Source organism: Falco cherrug, chromosome 4 (genome assembly GCF_023634085.1).
Source record: "Falco cherrug isolate bFalChe1 chromosome 4, bFalChe1.pri, whole genome shotgun sequence".
NCBI lineage: Eukaryota > Metazoa > Chordata > Aves > Falconiformes > Falconidae > Falco > Falco cherrug.
Window position 1 is genome coordinate 76,112,793 of NC_073700.1, and position 26,529 is coordinate 76,139,321.

The 26,529-nt window shown below is 36.1% G+C and overlaps 1 protein-coding gene across 5 annotated transcripts in view; it reads left to right on the top strand.

The window, feature by feature from the left end:
• Positions 1–26,529, top strand: part of ANKIB1 (ankyrin repeat and IBR domain containing 1) — a 92,226-nt gene that overhangs the window by 48,310 nt on the left and 17,387 nt on the right. For all 5 annotated transcript variants that reach the window (XM_055706762.1, XM_055706765.1, XM_055706764.1 and 2 more), the window contains exons 3-9: positions 776–1,076; positions 7,155–7,337; positions 14,716–14,833; positions 17,290–17,498; positions 19,734–19,822; positions 21,573–21,717; positions 23,111–23,277. In XM_055706762.1, the coding sequence (XP_055562737.1) occupies positions 776–1,076; positions 7,155–7,337; positions 14,716–14,833; positions 17,290–17,498; positions 19,734–19,822; positions 21,573–21,717; positions 23,111–23,277 (1,212 nt within the window). The remainder of the gene's footprint in view (positions 1–775; positions 1,077–7,154; positions 7,338–14,715; positions 14,834–17,289; positions 17,499–19,733; positions 19,823–21,572; positions 21,718–23,110; positions 23,278–26,529) is intronic.

Genomic DNA, 26,529 nt, shown 5'->3' on the forward strand with positions numbered 1-26,529 from the left:
GAGCTGCCTTGTCTCAGGAGCTGTCAGAAATCAGGGTTGTGATTCCAGGAGTCAGTTTTATTATTTCCCTTTCATTCCTAAGCTAATCCTTTTTGTCAGTATATTGTCCACTTTGAACTGCCTCTAAAGCATTCAAGAGAAGACTTAAATTCTTGCCAACCTCTGTTACCTGCATAGGTGAGGGTTTGCATTATGTTGCACTTCCATATATTCTAGAGTGAAAAAGCAAATAGAGTCTTTCCTCAGTGCATGCGGTGCTAGTAGGAAAAATATTTCATATGTTTTCAATAAGTAGGAAGTACTGCATTGACATCTGACAAAAGATACAGGAAATAAGAATGAATTTTTAAGAAATCGCTCTGGCATTATCTATCTGCAAACTACCAAATGCACTACTTACTATTCAGGATACACAGTAGAAAAAAGCAAGTATCCATTTCATCAATCTTGTGACTTAATAACTTTTATTGCAACACAACACAGAATTTTGGAATAATTTCTCAAACTAAAATTTATGTTGCACACTGACAGAGTAAATATATATGGCATTTAATGATATTTCAGTAATTCATCCAGATCCGGCTCTTGACTCCAAAGAAAAATGGAGAGCTGTCCAGTAGTGATTACCTACTAAGAATGTTTATCACTAACATGGCTAATCAAAATCTTGGCAAGAAGAAAAGAGAGCTGTCGCAATAAACCCTTCCCCTTTCAAGGAAATGAGTGGAATTTTGTGCTAATTATTTTTCTTCTGTTCCCCCCCCCCCCCCTGCAGAACTTTCCTTTTTGTTAGAGATGGTAACCCAAATAAACGGAATGTGCACAATGAGACATCTATGCACTTACTGTGTATGGGACCTCAGATCATGATCTCAGAAGGAGCTCTTCATCCTCGCCTGACACGACCCTCAGAAGATGACTGCAGAAGAGCAGATTGTCTGCAAATGATCCTGAAGTGGAAGGGAGCAAAGCTGGATGAAGGACAATATGAACGAGCAGCCATTGATGCTGTTGACAACAAAAAAAATACACCTTTGCACTATGCTGCTGCCTCAGGGATGAAAACCTGTGTCGAGGTAAATGTTCATATATAATCACAAGTTTATATATTGCTATTAGTAAATGACATGCAGTGTTTCAACAAGCTGTTTCAGGAAAAAAAATACGATGCAGTATATTAAATTAATTTTAAAATTCTTTTTTATCATTAATTGGAAAATTTACAAAGATAAACAGCCCAAAACATGCACTGTCTGTGGAGAACAATGAAAAAATTGATTACATATACATTAACTTCATGACATAAACTCCTCAGCATGAAGACTTGTGTAGGCTTATAAAAGTTGGAAATAATTGCAAGGCTCTAACACCAGAGAAAAAGCTTTGAAGGTAGGCATAGGCATACCGGTATGTGTAAAGAGAAGTGAAGTAACTGCCTGAGAGAAAATTGGAGCTCTTTTTGTTCTGCTCTGTAACTGAGGCTGGGAAATGCTGTCCATGTTTCAAGAACAGGCTTGATGTCTTTAATTTACAGTGCCCAGTTTTTTTAGACTATGCCATAATCTGTGCTAACATACTTAAATATAATTACCTTTTTACAAATTTAAAATTACTTTAATGTTTTTGAAAGTAGTGGATAGTAATGACTAATTGGGAATCATAATGACTTTGAAAGTCTCCCATCAAATTTATTTTTAAACTATACTAGTATGTAATTGTGATGGTAATTAAGTTTAAAGAACGCAAGAACAGACATCTAACATTTTCAAAAACAGCTAACATTTTCATAAGTCTGTCTATTATTATGTCAAGATTTCTGTTTTGAATGGTAACAATTTATTCAGAGTTTAGTATTTATTTGTACAATTTAGGTTATTTTTCTTCTGTCTGTAACTTGATGCTTATTGAGACTACACTTCTAAGACTACGTTAACTTAGTGTCATCAGCGAAGTTTATCACCTCATTATTCCCCTTCGTTTCTAGATAAGGTCTGCATGTCTTAAACAGTCAGGTCCCAGCACCTGTGGAACTTTACTGCAGAGACAGGTCACCAGTCAAAACTGATGTTTTCCCTGTACCTTCCTGATTTTCTCTGGAGCTATTTTTAGTATTGGTGTTACTTTTACCACATTCTAAGCTTGTGCTTTGACAGATTTAAGCATTAAGTTGCATGTTACAATAAATAGTTCAGAAGTTTCATATTTGAGCTTATGAATAAGTACCATCTGGTGCTGGGTATGTATATTAGTATTTGGTTTATTGGTTTTTCCAGGACCTCTTGTGCTGAGACTTCAATTTGAAACAGACTTAGTTTTGTGTCCTCATAAAGCATGTGTGGTACATCCACAGAGAATCTGGGCTCCCAGCAATTCATATCATTTTTCTGCTTTATGTTTTTTGAGATTGCTTTTGCACTTTGTCCAGCAACCAACTTTAGAAACACATTGACAGATTTACTGTGTGATGTTTTAAAATTATTTATTCTGAGTTGTTATGCACTTGGCATACTGCTCAAAAAACATTCAGAGCCTTCTTTATTGTGATTTTACATTTACCTTTCCCAGAGTTTGTTCTTCACAGATCTGGAGACAGCTTCAGCTTCGTAGTTCCTATATGATTCTGTCCCATTGTTCTACTTTCACAGATTGTTCTGGTATTTCTAGAATTTTTTTCCATGCTTTTATTTAGTACCACTTTTAGAAAGCAGACAGTGGGTTATTTGTCTTCTTTCTGCTTCTGCAAGAATGGTACATCTAAGTACATTTTGTGCTTCTTTGATGATAACATTTTGAATTACGTCTTGTAGACTACTCTGGACAGTCAGGAGTTGGTTCTCTGTGTGCTAACTATTGTCTATTATTCTGTCACTTATGTAGTCTGAAATTTTAATTAAGCATCATGTATTAGCATAGCATTTTCTCAATGTACTTGAGAGATGCAGTGACTGAAGTTTCCTTTATTTTTGTGGTTTCTGCCCTTGCAGTATTTCTGCTCTTGGTCAGCATGTCACTCTTGTTAATGTTACAGTTTTGGTCAGGTGGTCACCAAAGCTTTTTGGTGTCATCCTAGTTTTCTGAGCTTCTAATGAATGGAAACTGAGCTTCCTTATGCCATTTTCTGTGCTGTAACTTAAGCCTCTGTCTCTTTGGTCCCCTGCTCAGTACTGAAAGGAGTTAAGAGGATGCTGCTGTTAAGTGCTGATGCTTAACCTCCAGTATCACAGCCTGCACCTTCTCTTTTGTCTGCCCCATGTTGTTAAAGCTCCTCAAGCTCCACACTAGCGGTTTGTCTTCAACACGTCCCTAGAAATTATATACACACTCTACAGGGAGCCAAGTCACCGTGCCGTCTTTGCTAGCTGAGTTATGCTCAGACCCTGCTAATTATGTATGTGGTAACTGAATGACATAGAGGTGTTGCCTGGCTCTTCCTGTCAACTAGAATGACCCTTTCTTTATTTGTATGGTTATATGATTGATTGAGTGCCTCTTTTGATGTGGTTGAATTGTAAATAAATATCAGGCTGTCTATGTTAATACTGCTTTTATGTTGATTGTCAACTTTTAATTCTTTTTAGCTTTGTTAAACAAACAAAAATTATTAATTCCATAAAGCTGGTACTTTTCCCTTGTTTTCTTTTTTTACTGCCACTTGTTTGGTTCAGCTGTCTGATAAATTCTAGCTACAGGCATTTTCAGTCACAATTGTTCTATTTAGCCTTTCCCAAGAAGATCCAATTGGTTTTAAACATTATTATACATTAGAGGACAAATGTGCAGGTCATATCAGAAAATGGGAGATACCGGGGTTCATCATTTAACAGCCTCTTTGAACAAAGAGTCTTAAAAACACTCACATAAAATTATTTGATATGGAAAGGGTTGCGTCTGGTAGAGAAATGGTGAACAGAAGAAAAGTTTAGTAACCAGTTTCCAACATATTTCTATTTCTGGTATTTACAAGCTTGCTCACATTTATGAAATATTATGTCTATTACACTGATTTGTGAAGTGTTTATAGTTGGATGCATATCAGTATGTACTGCAAGAACCCCACAACAATTACATTATACACATGAACTCTATTTTTTGTCATTTATCTTTCTGTACACTTGAGATTCCCAGGTAACTTAGACTTCAGATTTACAAGGGATTTGAGCAATGAGTCTTCAGCCTCAATTATTCTGCCTTCAGGCCTGCAAATGGGGCTATGTAGTGGTATTAGAGGTAGACACAGTTGTTCAGAAGTTTCGGTTTCAAGAGCGTGAAGCTCATGAGCTCACACAGTAAGATCCAGGCAGGCTATGATGTTGGAAAGAATCACAGTCACTGCAGCGTAAGTTGTGGAGTAGATTGTGGTTCTGGAGCTGGGCTGCACATTTTAACCACAGACTGTAAAATCAGTTGGTTTTAAACTCATCATGATAAGTTCACCGTTTGCGTTTTTTCATAAAATTATTGTTTGCTATTTCTCACCATCTGTGATATGATTCATAAGACGAATCCAGCTACTAGACTACTAGTTCCCCATTTAATTATATAAACTGGCTTATGTTATCATGAATATACATACTGCTCAATTGACTAAACCATTCCTGACTCTAATTTGCCTTCAGTTTGTCTTTGAAGAAGAATTTACAGTCTGATCCACATGGATTGCTATTTGCCAGAGTTTGGACGCAGTTGTGTAGTCTTAACTAATCATGGTTTCTACATTAGAAACATAGAGTACATCCCCAAGCTCAAACTTCATTATGTGCCCTACCATAGGGTAGAAGGCCTTGGATCCTAAGATTAGTCTCTAAGACATCTTAAGTCCTCCAGTATAGTCTGTAGTCCTAACTCCTTCAACAGGAACAGGATTATGAACAGGAACAGTACATTATGAAAAGCCTGAAACAGCTTGGTGAAGGAATTTAACAATGATCTCTTTGTTCCTGGAAGTATTTGAGGATTAAAAATCTTAACAAAACAGAAAGAGATAAAACCCACAATTGCCTAATTGTCAAGTTGTCTTCCCTCTCTCCAGTAAACTGAGGGTTACTTAGAACTCCAGGAGCACCTTTTGGCAGTTTGTGGTGGTTGCTCTCATTTCAGAGCAGCAGTCCTCTTTAATCATCTCCTTATTTTTCCATAACTTTTTAGGAAAACCCCAAGATTGTATCTTCCCCTTTCCTTACCACACCCACATAAGGAAAGGAAAAACCAAACATAGCCCCTTGTGGGTGAACCAGCTACTAGTTGGTTTGTTCAGAGTTGATAGTTAAATGTGCAGTCTTGATACTACTCCATTCACATGTGTTAAATTTCTCCTCTGAGCAGAACAGCTGTATGGAATCCATTGCTAGAGGTAGTTTGGGCAAAGTTAATGTGCTTACCTGAAAGTGCTGAATAGAAAAAAAGACTTACCTTTCATGCTGAATAGGTTTGATTTTATGCAACTATATTCCGCTCTATCACAGCATATTTGGAATATTAAATGGCATTTTTGCAATTAAATTATTAAGGTGATTATTTAGATTATCCATCTCCTTTTAATTACTTAAGAGACACAAGCCTTTTTAACAGTGCTGCCGGAGAAATATGGCATCATTATTAAAAGCTGGTTGATTTGCATATTCCTCAACTTGTGGATTAGATTTTGAGCTGCATAGGTCTATGGAGTGTTCCTTCAAGTATATTTAATATTTTTCTTCCTCAGAAGGTATCTTAGTTGCCTCAGTTAAATTTCTGTTAGAGTTTAAAATATACAGACAGAACGTGAAACTCGGCAAAATTTTGGCAATGTTAAGAAGTTGAGACAGAACAAGATACCCAGCCTGCAGTTATCTTGATAATTATCCCAGTATTATCTTTATTTCTGCCTGGTACTCTGCTATGGAAATAAAATACGGTGTCATACTTAATGACACTTAATATCTTCTCAACTAAATCTTGTTATTATACTGGCTTGTGGGTTTTTGAGGTTTGCATTTCTTTTTGTTTTGGAGAATATGGGAAAAGTTTCCAAAGAATCTAGGTATGTAAAATACATTCTGTATTTTCAAGTGACAGATGAAGGAAATAAAATCGGCTGAAAAGAAAAGTAAGAAGTGACTGATTATGATCTGAAAGTTTTATGTGGACAACAGGTCATTTGGGGGAAACTTTAATTTTTTCAGAAGCATAAAAATTAGAAGCTGAGTTTCGGAATATCCTGGCTGAAGATACACAACAGTGTTACAGCCATCATGATCTGAAGGCGAGATAATGTTTATAGATTTTAGTTTTGTTTAGAAATAAGATGAATCATTTTAGTAGTGAATAATTGTACTGGGTGCACCACCATTAGAAGTTTAGCATGTGTTACAAAGATGTCATGGTAAATCAGCAAAATGGTCCACTGTTGGCCTTTAAAATCTGTCGTATGTTGTCCTTGCTTGTATCAGACTAGTTTGTAGCAGAGACAAGGTTGGCAAGGTAGTAAGAGCAGCACAGTTAGTGTTTATTAGCTAGAGACTGTGTGTCTGGGTGATTATTGGCAAGAGACAACGTTGGTGAAATGGCACAGTACTAGACTGTATTAGGATTTTTAGAGTTAGTATTATTTCATTTCACTTTTCTCATGTTCTCAATAATAAAGTAGAGCTACCAGTAGTATTGTGTGCAATCTGTGAATTGGTACCCCATCATCCTTCCTACTCAAGGATTCTCTCATTTTCTGTCACCACCAGTATACCAGTGCTGATAATAATGGTGGAGTTATACCCATATATAAAGAATATTTAAAGGTGCTTATAGCTGCATCTTGCCAGATGCTTGTGGACTTCAGGCCCCTTATTTTCTATGGAGTATTGACTGTAGCAGTAGAGCAGAATTTTAATCTTTGAAACCTAATAGAGACATTGGACAGTGTTGCCTTGTAACATATTTCTGAGATTTTGGGGTTCTGTGGAGTTATGGTAGGTATAGGTATAATCATGTTTGAAAGCAACCAGTAATTTATTTAATAACAATAGCGTATCTTTGCTTCCGGCAGACCATTGCTATTATATTTCTCTCTTCTTTCTGTTTTCCTTGTTCATGTTTTTTTGTGCTGCTCTTAACCGACAATCTTCAGGGTATTTTTAGAGTTGGTAATTAATAACTGTTTATTTTGCTGTTTTACTTTTCAGCTTCTAGTAAAACATGGTGGAGATTTGTTTGCAGAAAATGAAAATAAAGATACCCCATGTGACTGCGCAGAGAAACAACACCACAAAGAGCTGGCTCTTAACCTGGAATCTCGAATGGTATTTTCACGTGATCCCGAAGCTGAAAGCATTGAAGCTGAATATGCTGCTTTAGACAAAAAAGAGGTCAGAGGATACTTTAATTTTGGGGTATTTTACACATTTATATTTGTAGCCATTACATTATGACAAAATTATTATGCAAGGTATTTTGGTAGGTACTGTACTTGGTACTGTGTATTTGTAATCCATTTGGTTTTAACACAGCTCTTTATAGCTTTCAAGTTAAGCTTGGGGAACGTAACACACATATTGTCAAAACTAGAGAGAAGGTTTATTCATATATTTAATTCCATGGAATGTCTTGAAAGTGTTGCAGGCTCTGAGTCTGGAGAAAATACAGTGAGACCAGTAAGCTGGGAAACAGTTTCTCTAAAACAAACATTTCTTACGTACTTTTATTTCTTCAAATGCCTTTTTGTCTAAGAATGAGAGCAGGAGAAATTCTAAAAAGGTGAAGATCTGTGGGATACAACAGGGAAAATGTTCTGGTGAATCCTCCCAGACTGACTGGGTTGAATATCACCAAAAAACGAGTAGTGCAGGATTTCAAAACAGTGCATTTACTTTCTTGCTTCAGGCATCATGTTATAAAACCATTGCATACCAAAACTTGTATGAAAAACAGGTACTAACAGGTGTTGTTATTCTAAAGTAAATTTTTGTAAGAGACACTATATGCCTGATAAAGACTGTGATTTGATAAGGATAGTTTGACCAAAATGATTCTGAGCAGAAGCACCCTTCCCCATCCATTATCAGATTTTAATTAACTAAAATTTAAATAAGAATACATAGATTAAATTATATGAATCAGTAAATACTACGAAGTAACTCTGTGTAAGTTAAAGGACAATAGATTTCTGTATGGCTGTTCCCTTCAAAAGTAGCATGGCCTTGCCTTTCACTAGCTTTGCCCACTTACGACCTAATGACATTCAGAAGAAAATTAATTCAGATTTTTATATGAGTAGCCTTAGATCACATCATCTGTTTCCCTGAAAAATACCGCTCATGGTCACATTTATTTGAAAGTCTTTGTACTGGTCAATTAATTTTCTGACCAATTTTCTTGAGTAAATGCAAATAAAAGCAAGCTTAATTAAATTGTTTATTGCTAAATGAAAGATTTTGAGATGAGGTTTAATATACTTGAATAGTACATTGAAATACCAAATGTAATTAACTGATTTTAGGTTTTCTGAATATTCCCAGATTGAGACACCCAAATTGTTGTAAAAGTATAGTTTGAAATTCTATTTTCTCTGTTGGCAAAACCACTTTAAAAGACTGCTGCAGTTTCCTGCCACAGTTGCAGTTTACTGCTCCTTTGGTTGTACGAGTAGAACTATTTTGATGCTGGTTCATAGCAATGATTTGGCTTAAAAGAAGAAAAAGTTTTAAAAGAGTGGTAATATTTGTTTTATTTAAGCTGAATAATTTTTGTCATTATATTATACCATGGGTTTGCTGACATATGCACCAGCACAGCCAAGAGAATAGTGAACTTACAAATACGGGTGGGGAAACAAGAACGACTTGAACAGGCCTTTCAGCAAGAGAAAATAATCTCTTACGACTGTTTAAGGTAGATGCTCAGAGCAAAATCAGTTTAAAGACTTCGTAGTTACAAAAGACTTGAGTAAAAGGTAATTGTGTTAATTTGGGGTCACTTCACTGCGACTGTTAAAAGATACGGTTCTGTTCCTTATTTGACTTGTTTTTTGCAAAGTTGTGGAGCATGAGAACTGAAATGCAGGCAGGTCTGCCAACCTAGATCCATCTGACATACCAGGGCAGCTTTCCCGCATGTTCCAAAGATTCACAAGCCAAAAAATGTCAGCCTGGAATTTGGCACACAAACTGGTGGTCTTGGGGCTTCACTTCCACAGAGCAGTTCTGCCTTCATGTGCTCGGTTCTTCCCAACCCCCCTCTCTTTGTGACTTTTCAGTGGGGTAAGTTCTCTTAACTTCTTGTGTAACTGTAACAGTACAAGTGCTAGCACAAGAGAGATGCCAAGAGCACGTAGCCAGGAAAAGTTTGTTTTTCAATCTTGGCCCTCAGTGTAGCCAAAACCAGCTGAAAAAACCCCGGCCTTAGAAAGACTAGCACTGAACTGCAATCCAGATGACTGCATGTTCTCATCCTCGAGGTCTGTGGGCAGATGTCTGGGATGGGCAGTGAAAGCTGTGCTTACCACTGGCTATGGTGGTCCCTCCAGCTGTTGGCTTAATGGGGCACAAGAGGTGATCCAACAGCCTTCCCCAGAACACATACCCTTCACCAAAATTGCCCCTCAAAGATGGTCCTCTACATTTTTTTTTCTCTCAATTTCATTTTAAAAAATACTAAACACCGAGGGGCATGAGTGTGCAAAATGCTTGTTTAATGTAGCGTTTAGATAGTAATTGTTCAGTGATGCCCTTCAACATCCTTCCAAAGTACAAAAAAATTCATGAAGAATTAAAAAACTTTGGAACACCAATTCAAAGTAATTTAATCTCTTGAATGAAGGTTAGAGGAAAAGATGAAACATTTGAAAACCATGAATGAGATTTCTTCCCAAGCAAAACAACGAAATGGGCTTAACTCTGGTGTTTATGACATGCACAGTACTGTCTGGACTCATAGTACCCAATACCTCCCCTTCCAGACCTACCATGTTTACAGCAGAAAATAATCCTCTTTTTCATACAGAGCAAAAGAGTTTTTAGTGCTCTATGCAGCGTCATTGAATTAAGCATGCATATTCAGAGTAATAACAGAGCTTTGTTTCTGATGTTGAGAACCAGTTGGTGGTGTTCATCACACTGAAATTCACCAAGTAGTTACGTTACTGCTCATGTTTAGAATCAAAATACTTGTAATAGTGAAAAAAATAACTTGCACACTTACCTTTCTTTGATTACAGAGGCTCTCAAGCTGTCAAGAAATACACATTGCTGAGTAGACCCAACAGCAGAGACCTGTCCATCTTCCAGCAGTTCAGTTTACTCCGAAAGGGGTTTCTGAATAAAGTCCATTTCTGTCATACCGTTACCCAACCTTTTAAAACCTCATTAAAGCAACATTTCTATTTTACTTTAGTTTTAGTACATTTTAGTGATCAAATTAGAGACGGCAGTTAATAACGGACAGAAAACTGGCCCGAATAGATTTGAAACAGAAACATGTGTTAAGTGTGTTTCCACAAAATACAGTTTGGAAGGAAGCCATGTGCCAACACATACATAGTCTGCATTACCCTATATAGAATGGAAATGGTAAATATTCTAAGAATGGAGTATAAAGTGTGACTCTTTTAACACAGTTGTAGCAAAAGATTCTTCTATGTTGTGTGGGCAGTAGAAAGGGTATTAGAAAACAAGCCAGGGGAATATATTGGATGAACTTCTTTGTCTTGATTCTTTTCTTTTGTTGATGAACAATCTAAAAAAGTAAAAATCTGTTCTATAAAATCAAAGTTTATATTTTTCTTTTAAATCTAATTGAAGTTACACTAAATAATATGACCGTAACTGCTTGTTTTTTAAATGGCTGTTATAGATTTTGCAGTTTCTTTATTTGTACAGTCTTTTAATTTGATGTTTATTCTAGCAGGGGAGCATATTTATCTTGGTGATGTATTCCTGGAAGATAACAGGCACCTTTATTTCACTCACATCATGCAATGTTTTAAACTTATATAAGAAGCGTCTGGGAATGAGCAGCACTTCAGAGCAGATCATCCAGAACAGTTTTGGCTCTCAGTCATACTCAGTGAAATATATTGTGCAATAGCAATGTATATAACTTCTTAGTTAATTTTACATACGGGTCATGGCATACTGTAGAAATACACTGCTAGTCAATGTATCACAGACTTAGTGAGTGTATACCAGTTGGAATGGTTTTCTTCTGCTCCAGAATGACATCATATAAATATATATATTATACAAGTGTAAATATAGAGTTATCTAAATTGATTAAAATTTACTTTATCTTTGCAGATAGAGAATGGTTTATTAAGTGAAAGGAGAGAAGGGGACAACAGGTAGTTAAGATATGTACACATTTATATACATATAGTGTATATACTTGAATGAATTACATGGAGTATAAATAATTTTTTTAATATGACTCCGTTAACTATAGAACTCCATCCACCCATAAATGAGTTGATTTGACACCATTTAATTATATAGTCATCACTGTAGGAAAGTTACTTTGCCCTTGTCTATTTTAATGATATTTTAAAAGTGAAGCAAATAATAATAATTTGAAATGAACTTTAAAATAATCAGCTTATATGTTAAAAGTGCTTTCAGGAGAAAAAAAAAAACTATATAATTTATGATATCTAAATATTAGTGGTAAAAACTTGAGAAGAAAATAGCTAAAAGGAGGGGCTTTTGAGAATACAAAAGTGTTGAAATCTGTGGTGAGAAGCTCACCAGTGTGTTACAGTAGTAACTCAAGTAGTATATTCCAAAATCATTATATAGTTACATGATGCTAATACTGAGCAATGCCTTTTTTACAGCAAATACAAATAAAGAGTTCCTCCATAAATGAGTATTAAAGGAGGTCTCTGAGCATGATAAGCTGTAACCAAAATCCTTTACGGTATATGACAGTGCAGATATAGTCATCAATGTTTGAAGTAGTTGTAATACCGCAGAGGTATGTTTTTATTAAGGATATACATCCTTATAGCAGAAGACTGTGTCTCTGCAAGACTGTGTATTGTATGCACTAACATTTTTAAAGCTGCTTGTTGTATAAAGCCTTCACTCTGGAATTTCCAGATTGAGCTGCTTAATGGTGCCAGCCTAGAATTCCCTTCCTTTCAGCTTCTTCTGTGGGCTCATATATTATTTTACAAAATAAAAGTCTGAAGTTTCAAACAAATTCTTAAGAAATACTTCCCTCATTGCTTAAAAAGATGTAATTAGGATTCTTAAAAACTGCAGCATCCAAAAACCCCTTCTGGGTTGTCTGGAATGCTCCAGCTGACATAATATAATAGTCTGTTACTCAAGGGAGATACTTGCCAGTGGTTGACCTAGACCTGATCGGTTAAATATAATTTTGAGCATATCTGCATTTCAGGATAAGATCCTAGTTCTTAAATATGTATATATGTTGCAGGTTTAACAGAAAAGACATTTCTTCTTAGGATATATGTGGTCTTCAAGAATTGAGTACTGTTGTGCTGAGAAAGCTACTTGTTTTACAATTCTAATTCAAAACGCAGTTCAGATTCAGTCAAGATGATTTAATATTTGCTTCCAATTTTTTTGCAGTATATTTGCACAATTATAATCATTCATGCACCCAGCTGTTTGTATCCCTGTCTTTGTGACATGTTTTTATAAATTATCTTTTTTATAAGAAATTAAGTAGGTCACTCAAATTCCAGTATGCTATGAATCAAGCAGCCCAGATTTATTTCAGTGCAAGCCATTAATGTTCGGATTGTCCTTTACTGAGTCATGCATGATCAACAATGCAAGGACATAGAGAAACTCCCTGAACTTGGGCAATCAAAGTAAAGGTCAGGACACTCAAAAGTCCATTTCTCTTCTGCTCCTCTTGCTTTCTCGAAAAGAACAAAGACCCAGTACAGGGCTGTGGCACCATTACTCTTGCCGATCACAAAGTTTCTAATACCAAGAAGTTCCTGTTTATTTTACTGACTAGCTAACAGAAGAAGCCCTTGTAGGACTCAGTTTAAGCTTTTAGATGCATTTTACAGAGTTTATTATGATACCTAGAATGTAGGAAGCATTGATATGTTTTTAGAGTGTCTCAAAAGAACAAAATCATTTAGGAGCCCAGGGTATCCATTCTCCCCCATCTCTTCTGCCTTCTGCCTGTTATCCTCAAAGGATTATGCACAGTAGACTTTTACTTACATTGTAAACTTCTTAGGACAGAACCAGTCTATTGCTTTGCATGTGTGTATGTATGCATGCATGCATGTGTGTGCATATCATCTAGCACTGGGGAGTCCTGGACTATGCTCTACATAAAATAAAAATATAGATAGGAGGTAATAATGATGCATAATCTTAACTGTGGTTTTCTGTTACTGTTGCTCTGTGTCCTTTCTTCTCCAAATTGGTGAAGACAATTGCCATTTGGTGGCCACGTTACTCATAAGTTCTGAGCACATAGCAGTTTTATGTCAAATACTTTAATTCTTTTGTTGGCTATCCTTTATATAAATAAAACCAGTGCATGTGAGAGTAAGTTTTTTACATACGCTTTCTGTATCCATTCACTGCATGTATCCTGTCACTTGTTTTTCTCTTTCTACCTGTTGGGCATTTTCCAGATGCAAATAACAAATATATTATTTGCCCTAACAAATACATTATTTACTGTCATGTTCTTCCTTTCTTAGTTTTAAAAAAGGAGTGTGCAAAACGTGTAAGCATCTGTAGTACCTTGGTTGGAGCTAATTCAGAATTGTGAAAATACTGCCTTTTTGTCTTTCTAATTCAGCCTTTTTTTTTACACTATAATAAGGGGATGGAGCTCCAGACCAGGACGGCACCTGGATGATCAGCTCTGACTGTGTAGGGCTATTGGTCGGCCGTTGCGTCTCAAAAAGAATTTTGGCATCTTCATGTACAGTGAATCCTCAGCCTTAGAAATATTTAGAAGCTGTCTGGACATGGTCCTGGGCAGCTGGCTCTAGGTGACCCTGCTTGAGTGGGAGGGTTGGACCAAATGACATCTGCAGGTCCCTTCCATCCTCAACCATTCTGTGTTTCTGTGAACCTCTAATGCATGTCTCATCTATCCTGTTCATGACTGACTTCACTTCTGTGAGGGTAGATATTGCCTTAAAAGACCGGTACCTGATACTGTTCACAAACATACCCATTCTTATATATCTTATATATCTTATACCCATCTAACATCTCGATGTATCCTCCCCCAAATCAATGCAAAGTTAATGGGTCTCAATTCACGTATAAAGTTAGTGTCAGAGAATCTACATGCAACGCATATTAACCTCTCTCTTGCTCTCCTCTGAAATCCTTAGTTCAAATCTAGTCAGGCGTTCTCTTGCCATGCCACAACATCTGAGGTTTAATCACTTCAAAATTCAGCTGGATTCTGTGGAAATCTAGCTTTTTTTGAGAGAGGGAGTCAGTTAGGATAGTTCATCATTTGAACATGGCCTTCAATTTTAGTGGAGAACCCTAGAGATACTGTCTTTTAGATTTTTGAAATGTACAAAGATCATACTGTAAATACTGCACAGTTACTGTTTTTCCGTATAGCTTTGCATGGTCATTGGTCTGCACAGTGAATACATTTTGTCACATACTACCTCCCAGTTGAGATGATAATCAGTTAATGGTGCTTTGAATGCTTTCATTTTAATATGGCATTAGAGGCTAACTGGAAAATACTGCTAGACATAAATTGTCTTTCTTCTTCTCAAAGCCGTATGAGGGGCTAAGACTTCAGGACCTGCGAAGGCTTAAGGATATGCTGATCGTGGAATCTGCTGACATGCTCCAAGCCCCGCTCTTTACTGCAGAAGCTCTACTTCGAGCACATGGTAATCCAAAACCTTGAAGACTAAAGAAATGTATTTTCAGCAAAATCACAGTTGCGGTTGTATGTTTACTTTTTATTTCCAAGTAAAAGAGGTAACAGTTCATCAAATACCAGGAAACAGTTCACCCAGGTACTTCAGAAAGTACAGCTGTGGTGTGTCAGAAAGCATTGAGGCAGTCAGGGAAGCCAATAGGAAAGAGGTACAAATTAGGAATTACAATCGAAGAGAATTTAACTGAAGCAGTGTGGAGAAACAGAGCTTTCCTACTTTAGTGAGAGGCACAGAAGTAGAACTTCCATGGTTTTATTTGTCAAAAAAGTCAATTTCATTGTATCTGTTTTTGTCAGACCATTGGTTTTCTGCCACTATATATTTGTGTATAAAACTGGATCAACATTTTTTTATTTGTTTATTTTTTTGTTGCAATAAAAGCAGTCTGACCATTGTAATAGATGGTTGGAAATTGCCTTGGAGTTTAAAGCATAAGCGTGTATGGCCTTTGAAAGGTTTTTTATAGTTACTCTTTTAATAGAGTATACTTTTCCATGTTTGTATCTGTAACTAGTGTAACTTCACTGAATTCAGTCTATGTTCTTGTCGTGTAATGTAAACTGGGGTTGTCAGAATGAGGATATACTGAATTCAGTATGTTCACTCCAGACAAAAGTATCTTTGAAACTCAGCGGAGGCTTTAAGTTTTGATTCAGTGATTCAAAACATATGCTTACTGAAGCATCTGCATTGTTGCTGTACGCCAAAGGAACTACTCGGGCAGTTAATGGTTTGCATGCTCATCGCCATAATGCTGGATTAAGCTTCCATACCCTGTTTCTTGTGTGCTCCTTGTGAAAATGAAAGGGAAAAGTGAAATAGGAAAACGTCATTTTAAACCCACAAAATCTGGCAGACTTTCATGAGGTGGTATGCTACCTGAAACTCATCTCTTACATTATTTTCAATAGTAGGTATTTGTATCCCTTTTAACATTTGATTAAGTCAACATGAAGTTGTTCCAGTCTGATGATACTTAAGGCATATCTTTGCATTTATGGCTTTTTAACATTGATTATGTGTTTAATACTTATAATGTATTTATAATATGTGCAACATTTGAATGCTATTTTGGATGCTCAGACTACTCTCATTAAGGCTAAATATTACTAAATATTTGACTAAGTGGGTAGGCAGATTCTGTAACCTGTGCAGACATTTTGAGTAAGAAAAATATGGCAATAGCGTTCAAACTCACAGCACAGCCCATAATAAGTCCAAAAGCAATGAGGTTGATGTAAACTGTGGAGAAATGTCTGCCAGCATCTAGCAAGCAGGGATTCAAAGTTGAGAAGAAATCGGTCTGTGTTGGAAAGGTCATTCTACTGATGTTGCCCTAGTGATGTAGCAGTTACTTAATGCAATTGGCCAGTGCGGAGAAAAAAGCACAGACGATTTACAAGTCATGAGAAAGTCAACTGTTTTGCCTGTAGCTGTAGTCATACACTAGAAATTATTCAAACTATTTTATTTGAAGTGAAGGCATTGGTTCAGCCTGGTAAGGGGGAATTACTGAGCTACTTACAAAGCCTTAGACAACTGGGGAAACAAATGCCAAATTGTAATGTTTTTGCATTTAATCTTGAAATTCATAAAAGAATAATGTGAAATCTCAACTCAATTTGTGCTTAATATATGAAAAGCATGTTTTAAATTCTTGGAAAGATCATTCTTGTGTACTATTTTTAATAGTTTACAGACATGTAATATCCAAGACGCTTTCTTTTATCATACAATTGTATCAATTTACTGACACAGGCTGCAAGTGTTGAGTGGTTTTTTGGTAGGGTTTTTCGGGTTTCTGGTTTTGGGGTTTTTTTTTTAATAAAGAGGCAGAAATATGTAGTTAGAGCCAAGATAAAGAAATGTTATTATAGCAGCCATGAAAATTAATAACGTCACTTCTTCTACAGTGTTTTTCAGTATTGTTCCTATTTCTCTTCTAGTTCATAATCAGCAATTGATTTCAGGATAAGAGAGGCAATTCAGCAAATATAACTGCCTCATATTTTACTAAAAATCCGAAGTTAGTAAAGAAACACAGTGGAATCTATTTAGTAGCATGTCTTAACCCTGGCTGATTTTAAAGATAGAGTGACAACAAAGGAGCTCAAGAAAACTTCTAGCAAATTTTACCTGTATCTTAGCATCAGTCACCTCCCCTCTGAAAGATTATAAGCCTAGGGTAATTTGAAAAATGCAGATACAATTTATAATTCTTTAAGTGTAAATATGTTCGGAGTGCATATCTTTACACATGTTAAACTAAACTAACCCGTGATAAATATAATTTCTTTCTGAATTTTCTAGCTGAGGGTTTATATATTCTTTTGAGGGTGTAGTTACAAAATATATTTTTAACATTGTCACCTGCATAATTTCCTGTGTCTATATATTTATTGAAGACTGGGACAGGGAGAAGTTACTTGAAGCATGGATGTCCAATCCGGAGAACTGCTGCCAACGTTCAGGGGTTCAGATGCCAACTCCACCTCCAAGTGGATACAACGCATGGGATACGCTCCCTTCTCCACGAACCCCACGCACCACTCGCTCTTCTGTAACTTCCCCTGATGAAATCAGCCCCTCGCCAGGAGACATTGAGACAGCTGTGGTAAGTTTATAAATAGATCTGAAACTAGCAGGGCAAAAGAGCTTATTTCTAAACATAGCACACCTATGTGGATAGGAGAGCTGTGTTACCATCTCATTCTGAAAATACATTTGTAAAGCTGCAAAGTGTTTCTCTTCCCAAAAGTGGTGAACAGAGAAGTTGACACCTTAAATGTTCAATATAATAACACAATTGAGCACCTGCTTAATGGAAAGCACTCTGTTCACACCTTGGCTGTCACTCACAAAAGTAGAATTTTAGCCAGCTATGGTCACATCAGTGCATTTGGCTCTTTTTGCTTCTAATCTCATACTTACCAAGATGTTCACTTCCACTGTATCCATTTCCCTGAATGTACTTAATGCTGTGAACCCTGCCTTTGGAAAATTTTTTCTTTAGAAAACAAAATTCTCTTTGTCTGCATTTTGAAATGTCAGCCCACTAGTGTACTGTAAGCTTATAATTACTTTTACTATGTGTGGGCTGCTTCAAGCAGTTTACAAGGCTATTGCAAATTTTAAATATGAAAGCGCCTTTCATTAAAATCAGTGTGGTTCTTTTGGAAGACAGAGTTCTCTTTTTAATAATCTGCAGCTGCAGCATTATAAAACTTCTGCTCCATGACCTACCTAAGCATTTTTCTATAATATTATGTACAGTCTTGCAAATGGATCATCCCTAAATCTCGTATTAAAATTAAGATTTTGCATTCCTGCGTGGAAGTCTTTTATGTCTTTAATTGTAAAATGCTGAAAAAGAAGCTATGTAGAAGGAATAATGTTATCATATACTTATTTACATTAGTAGTTAAATATTGTCTGGGAATATTTCCTAATTAAAATATGTAATGAAGGATTACGTCTTCAGTTTTACATTTTGGTTTTTGTTTTCGCTGATTGTCCATAAGCCAGGAATGCAGGTGTGGTTTGCAATTCTAGATCTAGTGTGTCTGAATCCAAATCCAGAGTTATACATCTAGTATTCCTGTTCATTTAGAAATGTTAAAGAGCCATTAAAATCATATTTTCAAAATGTTTATGGAAAGAGAAAACTAAAAAGCATAGATAAAATAAAACCCCAAGCTACAAAGCTCCTTTTCAGATTTTGCATTTACATCCTATCTTGTAACTAAAACTGTTCCGGTAAATGTCCTGCACTTGATACTTTGAAGTCAGAGCTTCATGAAATTCCTGATTTTAAAGTTACATTTTAAACAAAATTGAAAACGCGTATGAATTTAATAATGAATATTTTTGATGTATTGGCAACTTATAAAATATTTAACTTTGGCAGAAGAATAAGCTGAAATAACTGAAACAATAAATGCCTTCATCAAGTTTTGCACTTTAAAGGCCAACTTGTTTGGTTTTGTTTTGGCTGTGATGCAAGTGCTTTTAAAAAGTGGTGTACTGTAGACTAACTTTTTGAAAATGTGCTATGTGTGTATGATATCTAATGTATTGAAAGCTGAAGTAAATTTGCATGGAATTTTTGTTCCTCTGGAAAGAAAAATCCATTTGTACTCCTTGAAGAACATGAATGTTTATTTTCACACCTAACCACAAGCAATGAGCAGTTTCATCTCTGTGCTTTAAATGTTTTCAGAATAAGGGTTGGTCTCAATATTCAGTGTTTTATTTTTTTGGTAGTACCTAGTTGTATAAAATTCAGCAGTGGTATATCTGTTGGAATATTTGTAGCTTAACTTACTTTGAGGCTTTTTATCACAATAAATAATTATTTAAAAAAAAACATATGTATGTAGATTATTGCTTAAAATATTTGCGGCTGTTGTACAACCAGATTGCTCCACCTTTATTTGGACCTGGTAGTGTGAGATGCTAAACATTTCCTGTAGCTTCTGTCATCTCCGAACTCCATTTCTGACTGCCTGTGAGGCTGATGAAAAATTCAGGTCCCTTTTATCGCTAGAACTCTATAATGTCCTAGTGCTTTGCAGGATGAAGCACTCACTGAGCTGGAGGACATGATGGAAGGCACCCCAAAATACGCTTTTTCAATAGGGAGGCATAGAAATATATATACCTAATCTTTACCATTTCTATTTCTATAGCTTAAATAACTTTCTTTCTGGTTACAATTAGATTATTTTTTTCTCCTCCTACTGAGCACTCCTTGAAATTTTTGCTGAGGTTCCTTTGTGTAACATGTCCTGCTAACAGCATGAAAGGCTTTAGGGTATTTCTTAATCAGAAGTATTTTTTTCATCTACAGTGTGACATTTGTATGTGTAATATTTCTGTGTTTGAAGAGCCAGTGGATATGCCTTGTGGACATGACTTCTGCAGAGCATGCTGGGAGGCGTGAGTAGATGTGCTTTTCTATCTTTTGAGAAACTTTGATACTTGCCATTTTGAAGAGGAAAGGACAAAGACCATAAACAGCTAATGTTAAAGTACTGTTTGGGTTTCAAAGAGTTGGTGGTTTGACCCCATCAGATATTTAAGTTATCACTCAAAAATGGCCATCAGCTGTTCTATATAAAGTTTGTTTTGGTCCTGATTCAGAAAAACTCTTAAGCAAATGTTTTAAGCCTGTGTGTAAATAGGTGAGCCTACCCTTTATGTATGTGGTGTTGGCAGCATTGGGGTTTACACTTTCTAAATTAAGCACATGCTTAATTCCTTCTCTTACTTTAGCACAATAAACTTAGGCATCATAAATCCATTTCCAGACAGAAAAGCAATTAAAATGCTTTCTTATGTTGAGGGTTAACAACTGAGTAGATTTAGCTTAAAAGTTCTGTTAGTGTAATGCTCTTGTTACTACATAAATTTTTTTTAAAAGCAGAATAGTCATGCCAGTAAAAAACTCAGACATGGATAATTATGCTAGTATAAATATTAATCATACTTCCCAGGAATAATTATGTCTGTATGCAGTGCCTTTTGTATTTTTCTTTGTCCCCATTTCAGAGATTATACTACTTGAGCTGTACCACTGTAGTGTCTTGTTATAGTGTCATATCAGCACAGCTAGTTGTACTGCAGATCATCCCAATTTATGTGAATCCATTCCTCCTGTGTTAAGGAAGAGCATTTTCTCTTCAATGTGAGCTTTTAGAAGGCAGTTCTTTTCAGTGGCAAGAAAATTAATAGCCACGCTTCTGTTGTCTTGCAAATTGCTATGCAGCAATGTAGAAATTACCAAGGGATCACTGGCTTGACATGGTGCTTCTAATTTGGGTGCTGGACTATGTGTACTGCAATTTGCACATGCACTCAGAGGTACAGTTCAATGTCAAGCAAGCATTTGCGGTTGTGGTTTGCGGTAGGGTGGGATTCATTTTTCAGAGCCAGTCATTTCTGTTAACCAGAGTACAGCCAGGACTGAGTTCTCCTATTCTAAGAAATGAATCTAAGATGGGATGAATTGGAAAATCTCCCTACCTTAACTATTGAAGGATCCCAGGTGACTAGAATAGCTGCCTGTCCTCTATATGATTTTAAATATATATACACACACATATATATAAAACTTTTTTTATAAGCTACAGATTTTAAACTCGGCTACCTTGTACACTATTAGCTAAAGTCTGGCTTTTAGCAGATTCCTGAACTCGCTCCGTCTTGCATTCTGGTGCTTAGGGACTATAAAGGTCTCAATTTATAAATTTGTTTCCAAGAGGAGACCTGTTTTGACTAGCATATTTGCAAAAATTAATTGTATGTCAAGTTAACTATTTCCTAGATTAATTACACTTATATGTCCCATTTCTGGTTTAAGTTAGAAGTAATGCTCAGTTTAATTAAACACTGAAGAGCTGTCTCTTATAAGTGGCAAGGATGAAAAACACAAACACATAATGGCTAGCATAGCTGATGGTGCTCACTTCTGAACCATGACAGTGTTGGGGTTTTTTTTGTTGTGTTTTGTTTTTTTTAAATTTTGCTCTTCATCAGATCTGTAGCCCTTTGAAGCAGAAAGGGATATTTCCTATTGTTTGTTTACAAATTGATAAATGTGGATATCTGTGAACCTAGTATAAAGTATTCAGCAGCCTTTTAATTTTTACTTTTTATTCACAAATACTGACTGACAAAATTCTGGCAGATTTTTGAATCTGAAAATTCAGGAGGGTGAAGCTCACAACATTTTTTGCCCAGCGTATGATTGTTTCCAGCTTGTGCCTGTAGACATCATAGAAAGTGTGGTTTCCAAGGAGATGGACAAAAGATACCTTCAATTTGACATCAAGGTAAATTATCAAACTGTTCTTGTACTGTTGAACTGTATTTCATTTCATAAAAAGAACCTTACAACTTCTATGTGATATGCTGTAATATGTCTGTAACTTTCTAAACAGAAATCCATAAATATGTACACTGAATTATTGGCTTTTATGCCATAATACCAATGTTTGATATACCAGTGAGAAAAAGAAAGAACATTATATTTACTCCTTAAGCACAAATGCAGAACTTCCATAATGTGTAACTTAATGCAGTATTTATAACAAGATTTGATCAAAGTAATGTTTGTAACAGGTGATATGAAGCTTTTAATCAGCTGGACTTGTTTATGTTGGCTATCTAAAATTGTTAAGAGTTTTTGGAGTATTCTTATTACCAAGGGACTGTTTACATTCAAAAATAGTATTCTTGTTTCCATTTCAAAAATTTGTTAGTACAAGTGAATTATTTAATTTTTTTCCATCCGATGTTTTATATGATTGCTGTATATCAGAAGAGAAGTAGGAAAACCTTGATTTGGTTTTCCTGTTCAATTTTTTTTTCACGTGTTTATTTCCATCATTGCAACTTGTTTTTAAAAGCAATCTTCTAATTCACCTTTTTTCTTCTGTATTAGTGTAGTAATGAACCTGGCTTTGAGCTGATGTGCTACTTTGTCAGTGGTGGTAGGGCAAAGGAGGGTAGAGAAATGTTTTTTTTGTGCACTATGCTTTCTCTGTGTGACAAGTCTCTTTTTAATACACAGTAACAGTGTCTTACACAGTAAGATTCAAATTAAATGGCCAGATCTGATTCATCTTTTATATCTTCAAATTTCACGTGGCTGGTGATCAGCATAGGTTTGAAGTAAAGTAGTGAAAGTTCCTTTTCCTCCTCATTTATTAGAAGCAGGTTTTACAAGAGCAGACCTGCTACATTAACCAAAAAAGATTGGAGATAAATTCCTGAGTTAGTCTTCTTCTGATTTCAGGTTTATTGTGGGTGGGATATATTACAGGATTTTTGTTTTATTCAGTAAGGTTTTAATTCTTTTTAACTGCAAGAGTCAGTTCGATTACCAGTGCATATATAGTAGAGGTTTACAGTAAAGCCATATCACAAAGGAATTGACTTGCACACATTGAACATTTTGTTAGGGATGTAAGTAATTTGTATCTTAGCATAAGTCTGGAGTACTGTTGTTGTTTAAAAAGGAAACCACCACATCTTTAAGGTGGAAACTGAATTATTCCCTGTAACTATTTTAAAAAGTGTATCAAAGTAGCTACAAGATTGTGTTTATGTTTTTTGGCTTTGTTCCTTCAAAATAAGATTATGAATACAGGTTGGTTTATACCAGTGATGAGATCTGATCTTATGTGATAAAACATTTTCCTTTTTTCCCTTTTTTCCCCCCAGGCCTTTGTTGAAAATAATCCTGCTATTAAATGGTGTCCTATACCAGGCTGTGAAAGAGCAGTAAGGCTAACAAGGCAAGGATCAAATTCAGCAGGATCAGATACGCTTAGCTTCCCTATGCTAAAAGCCCCTGCTGTAGATTGTGGAAAAGGACATCTTTTCTGCTGGTTAGTACTAGAAACTTACCTACATCTACATAAACTCAGTTACTGCTGTTCCAGAATTAATTTAAAAGTCCCACTTAGTACCAAGCACGCAACAAAAATTGTATGGGATGGTATATGACTGTACTGTCCTGTATCCATGCACTAAATAACGTTATGTGCACAAATATTTTAGCATTTTGGGGCACAGCAAAGGTATATAATACTGTCTTATTATTGGCTCTCTTAGATGCAAAACAGCAGTATGGAGTGTTGTGATGTTCTGTTCTGAGAGGACAGAGGAGAAGCGGGATATTGGTGAAGGGATTTTTGTGTCTGCTCTGGATAGTTGTATAATTGAAACATGGCACATTCTGAATTGCAGTACAGAAAATCAGCAGTTTTTAGCTTTCTGAATTGTTCTAGAATCACATCAAAGAAGCTGTACTTTAAACAGGGCCATGAAGGACCTTTTGCTTCATACATAGCTATTCTGTCCAGGATCATTCCAATCCTTCTTTCCCTTCATGGTCGTTACATTATGTTATCTTCTATTGAGTCTTAAGATGAATACAAGCTTGAGAAGGACTAAAAAGCCTAAAGATATTTTAAAAAGATCCCTCACATTGCCTGTCTTCTATTTTTCTGAAGTGCAGAGCAAAGCCCTGTCCTAATTCCTTGACTTTATCAGACTGACCATTTATGACTATTGTTGTGGGGCATCCTTTTTGCTGTTGGGAAATGAAAAAGGGTCAACCACAGTATAGACGTTCAAACAAGCTGAGTAGTCCTTTTCGTTTTTCAATTGAAGAAGAGATCCTGAATAATGTGCTTGATTCCAAATATCACGAGACTCTTAATGTCTTATTTAAGATGCTTCTGATTTTAGTTCTTTGCCCATATGAATGGAAACGGAGAAGGAATGAGAGGAAAGTAGACATAATGAAACAACCACAGAAGCCAGAAAACAGAGCTTCTTAGAAGGGGTTGTTCATAGTGGATGGAGAGCTCAGAAAGAAACAAATCCTGTGGAAACAAACCAGAAAATGTTTTTCTTACCAGTGAACTTATAACAAAACTGAGTACTATTCCACCAGAAAGTACTGTCCTTGCTTCTGATTACAGAGGGAGAATCATTTTTTCCATTAACCTGAAGGACAAAGCTTGAGACCACTTTAGTGTAATACTGACATGGTTCTTCAGACATTGCCAGCTTGTGCTTCCTTTACATGGGCTGAATGTACTAGCTTCCCAGAATGTCCTCTGAATGTGAAAATGTCCTCTGAGTGCCAAATTTTTATGAGAGATGTCATCTTTATGTTTCCTGATAATATTTCTGAATGCTTTTTTATGTTAATGCTTTGAGATACTGCACAAGAAAATATGGTTAAGATCTTGGAAAAGATCTCATTTTAGCAGCAAAATGTGCAAGAAGACCTTTCCAAGGCCTTTTTTTCATCCCCTCAAAAGCAAATGAAGAGTTTCAGAGATGGCAGTAAAGTTCTGCTAGCAACCAAAGCATCCCGCAGTACTGTAAATCAGAACCCTTTGCTGAGGACAGCCATATTAGTGTTACAGTACAAAACCCCACGCACGAATGAGTCCCTCTGGAGAAAAAGAAAGTGTATTCTCAGTTCAGAGGATTTTCATCATTACTGTATGCTTAAAGGGAGCTTGCTTTGTACCTGTAAAGTTCAATCAGCACATTCCACAGTTCCATACTTAGGTCATTTCTGCAAGTTTTACCCAGGTAATCTGCAGCTTAGACATTGTAATAGCTACTGATACTTCATTTAGTAAGAGATTTTTTGGAATTTATGTATTGGAAAACCCCAACCAACCCCTAAATAACCACTTGTTTTTTCTGGATCTACAGCCTTTCCTACTCATGAAAGCAAGAAAGGAAAAATTCTCCAAGTCTGTTGAGCAATTTCTTTTTTCTTTTTAGTGTGGAAGTAGGAATGTTCCTCTGAAAAACAGAGTTCCTTAGAATTTGCTCATTTTTCATTACCCATGACTCACAGTGATTTCAACAAAATGTAATCTATTGTGACAAACACAGAATTCCATTCCCTTTCAGAAAAAAACATTCTAAGATATTTAAATGTAGTACAAATGAAAATTATGCACAAATCCTACATCTGTGTATTACCAGATACATTCAACATATTAGAACCACTTCATGCTGTTTCAGATGCACAAGGAATTGCAGTGAGCAGACACTTCTGGAAGCTAGTCATAGCAGGCAGTGCAGACTTCGTTTTGTACCATCCGGCCTCACTCCTTTCATCCTAGATGGAGATAAGAAGCAGAGTCTTGTTCTGTGGGAGAGACATCTCTTCAAGGTGCTCTTGGGAAGCTGATTATAAATCGGAAACAGTGTTTTTCTATTTTGATTCAAAATTCATTAAATTGCATAAATATTATCATGAGGGGAACGAAAATCTGGAACTGCATTCTTCTTGGATGATGCTTTTAAGCCTTTCCATGTATTTTAACTTGTTGAAACTTGCTGCATTTGTATTAAGTATGTGCTGCACCTTCACGTAACTCATCCTGCTGAGTCCTGAGGCAGGCAGTTTGGCAAGGCTAGCGCTGTTAACTGGCACAGCCATTCGGCAATTAGTTCCCTTCATTCAGGGCTGTCAGGGAGTCTTCCAAAATACAACTTTGTTTCATAAAAAATTTTATGAGTGATAGGCTCATAAATTTTACTCACTTGCTGTAGTAAAATGACATCCCAGTATAAAAAAATCTTTGTTCTGGGGTGGGTTGAAGGAAGAACTTCTTCCATGAGAAGTTGTTCTTTAGTGCTGTTTTCATTGTCATATATCTCATGTATCTATATCTATATATTATATATATATGATGGCACTTCATTAAAAATCCACAGATTTACAAATTTGAAAACATTAAAGACACCACCTCCCCCTGCCACCCCATAATAGACTGACTAATCAACTTTTAACTCAAAAGTGAGTTTGTTAAAGTTAATTTTTGCTAGTTTCAGTTCTTTCTGGGAACAAATACTGTGTGAGAGGTCCTGGCTCTCTTGAAGTCAATGATTTAAGTGTACTGCTGTCCTACAGAAGTGAAAGGTGTCAGTTTTCAACCAGGGCCGAGACTACTTCATTACAGACTAGTTATTCATTCCAATACGATCTTCCCCAGCTACAGATCTTAAATATCTCAAAACCAGAGACCCTTGTCTAGTGAATTTAAGCTTGTTTGATAGCAGACTAGCTAGTGGCAAAAAGGTTGAAAACTGTTACCGTA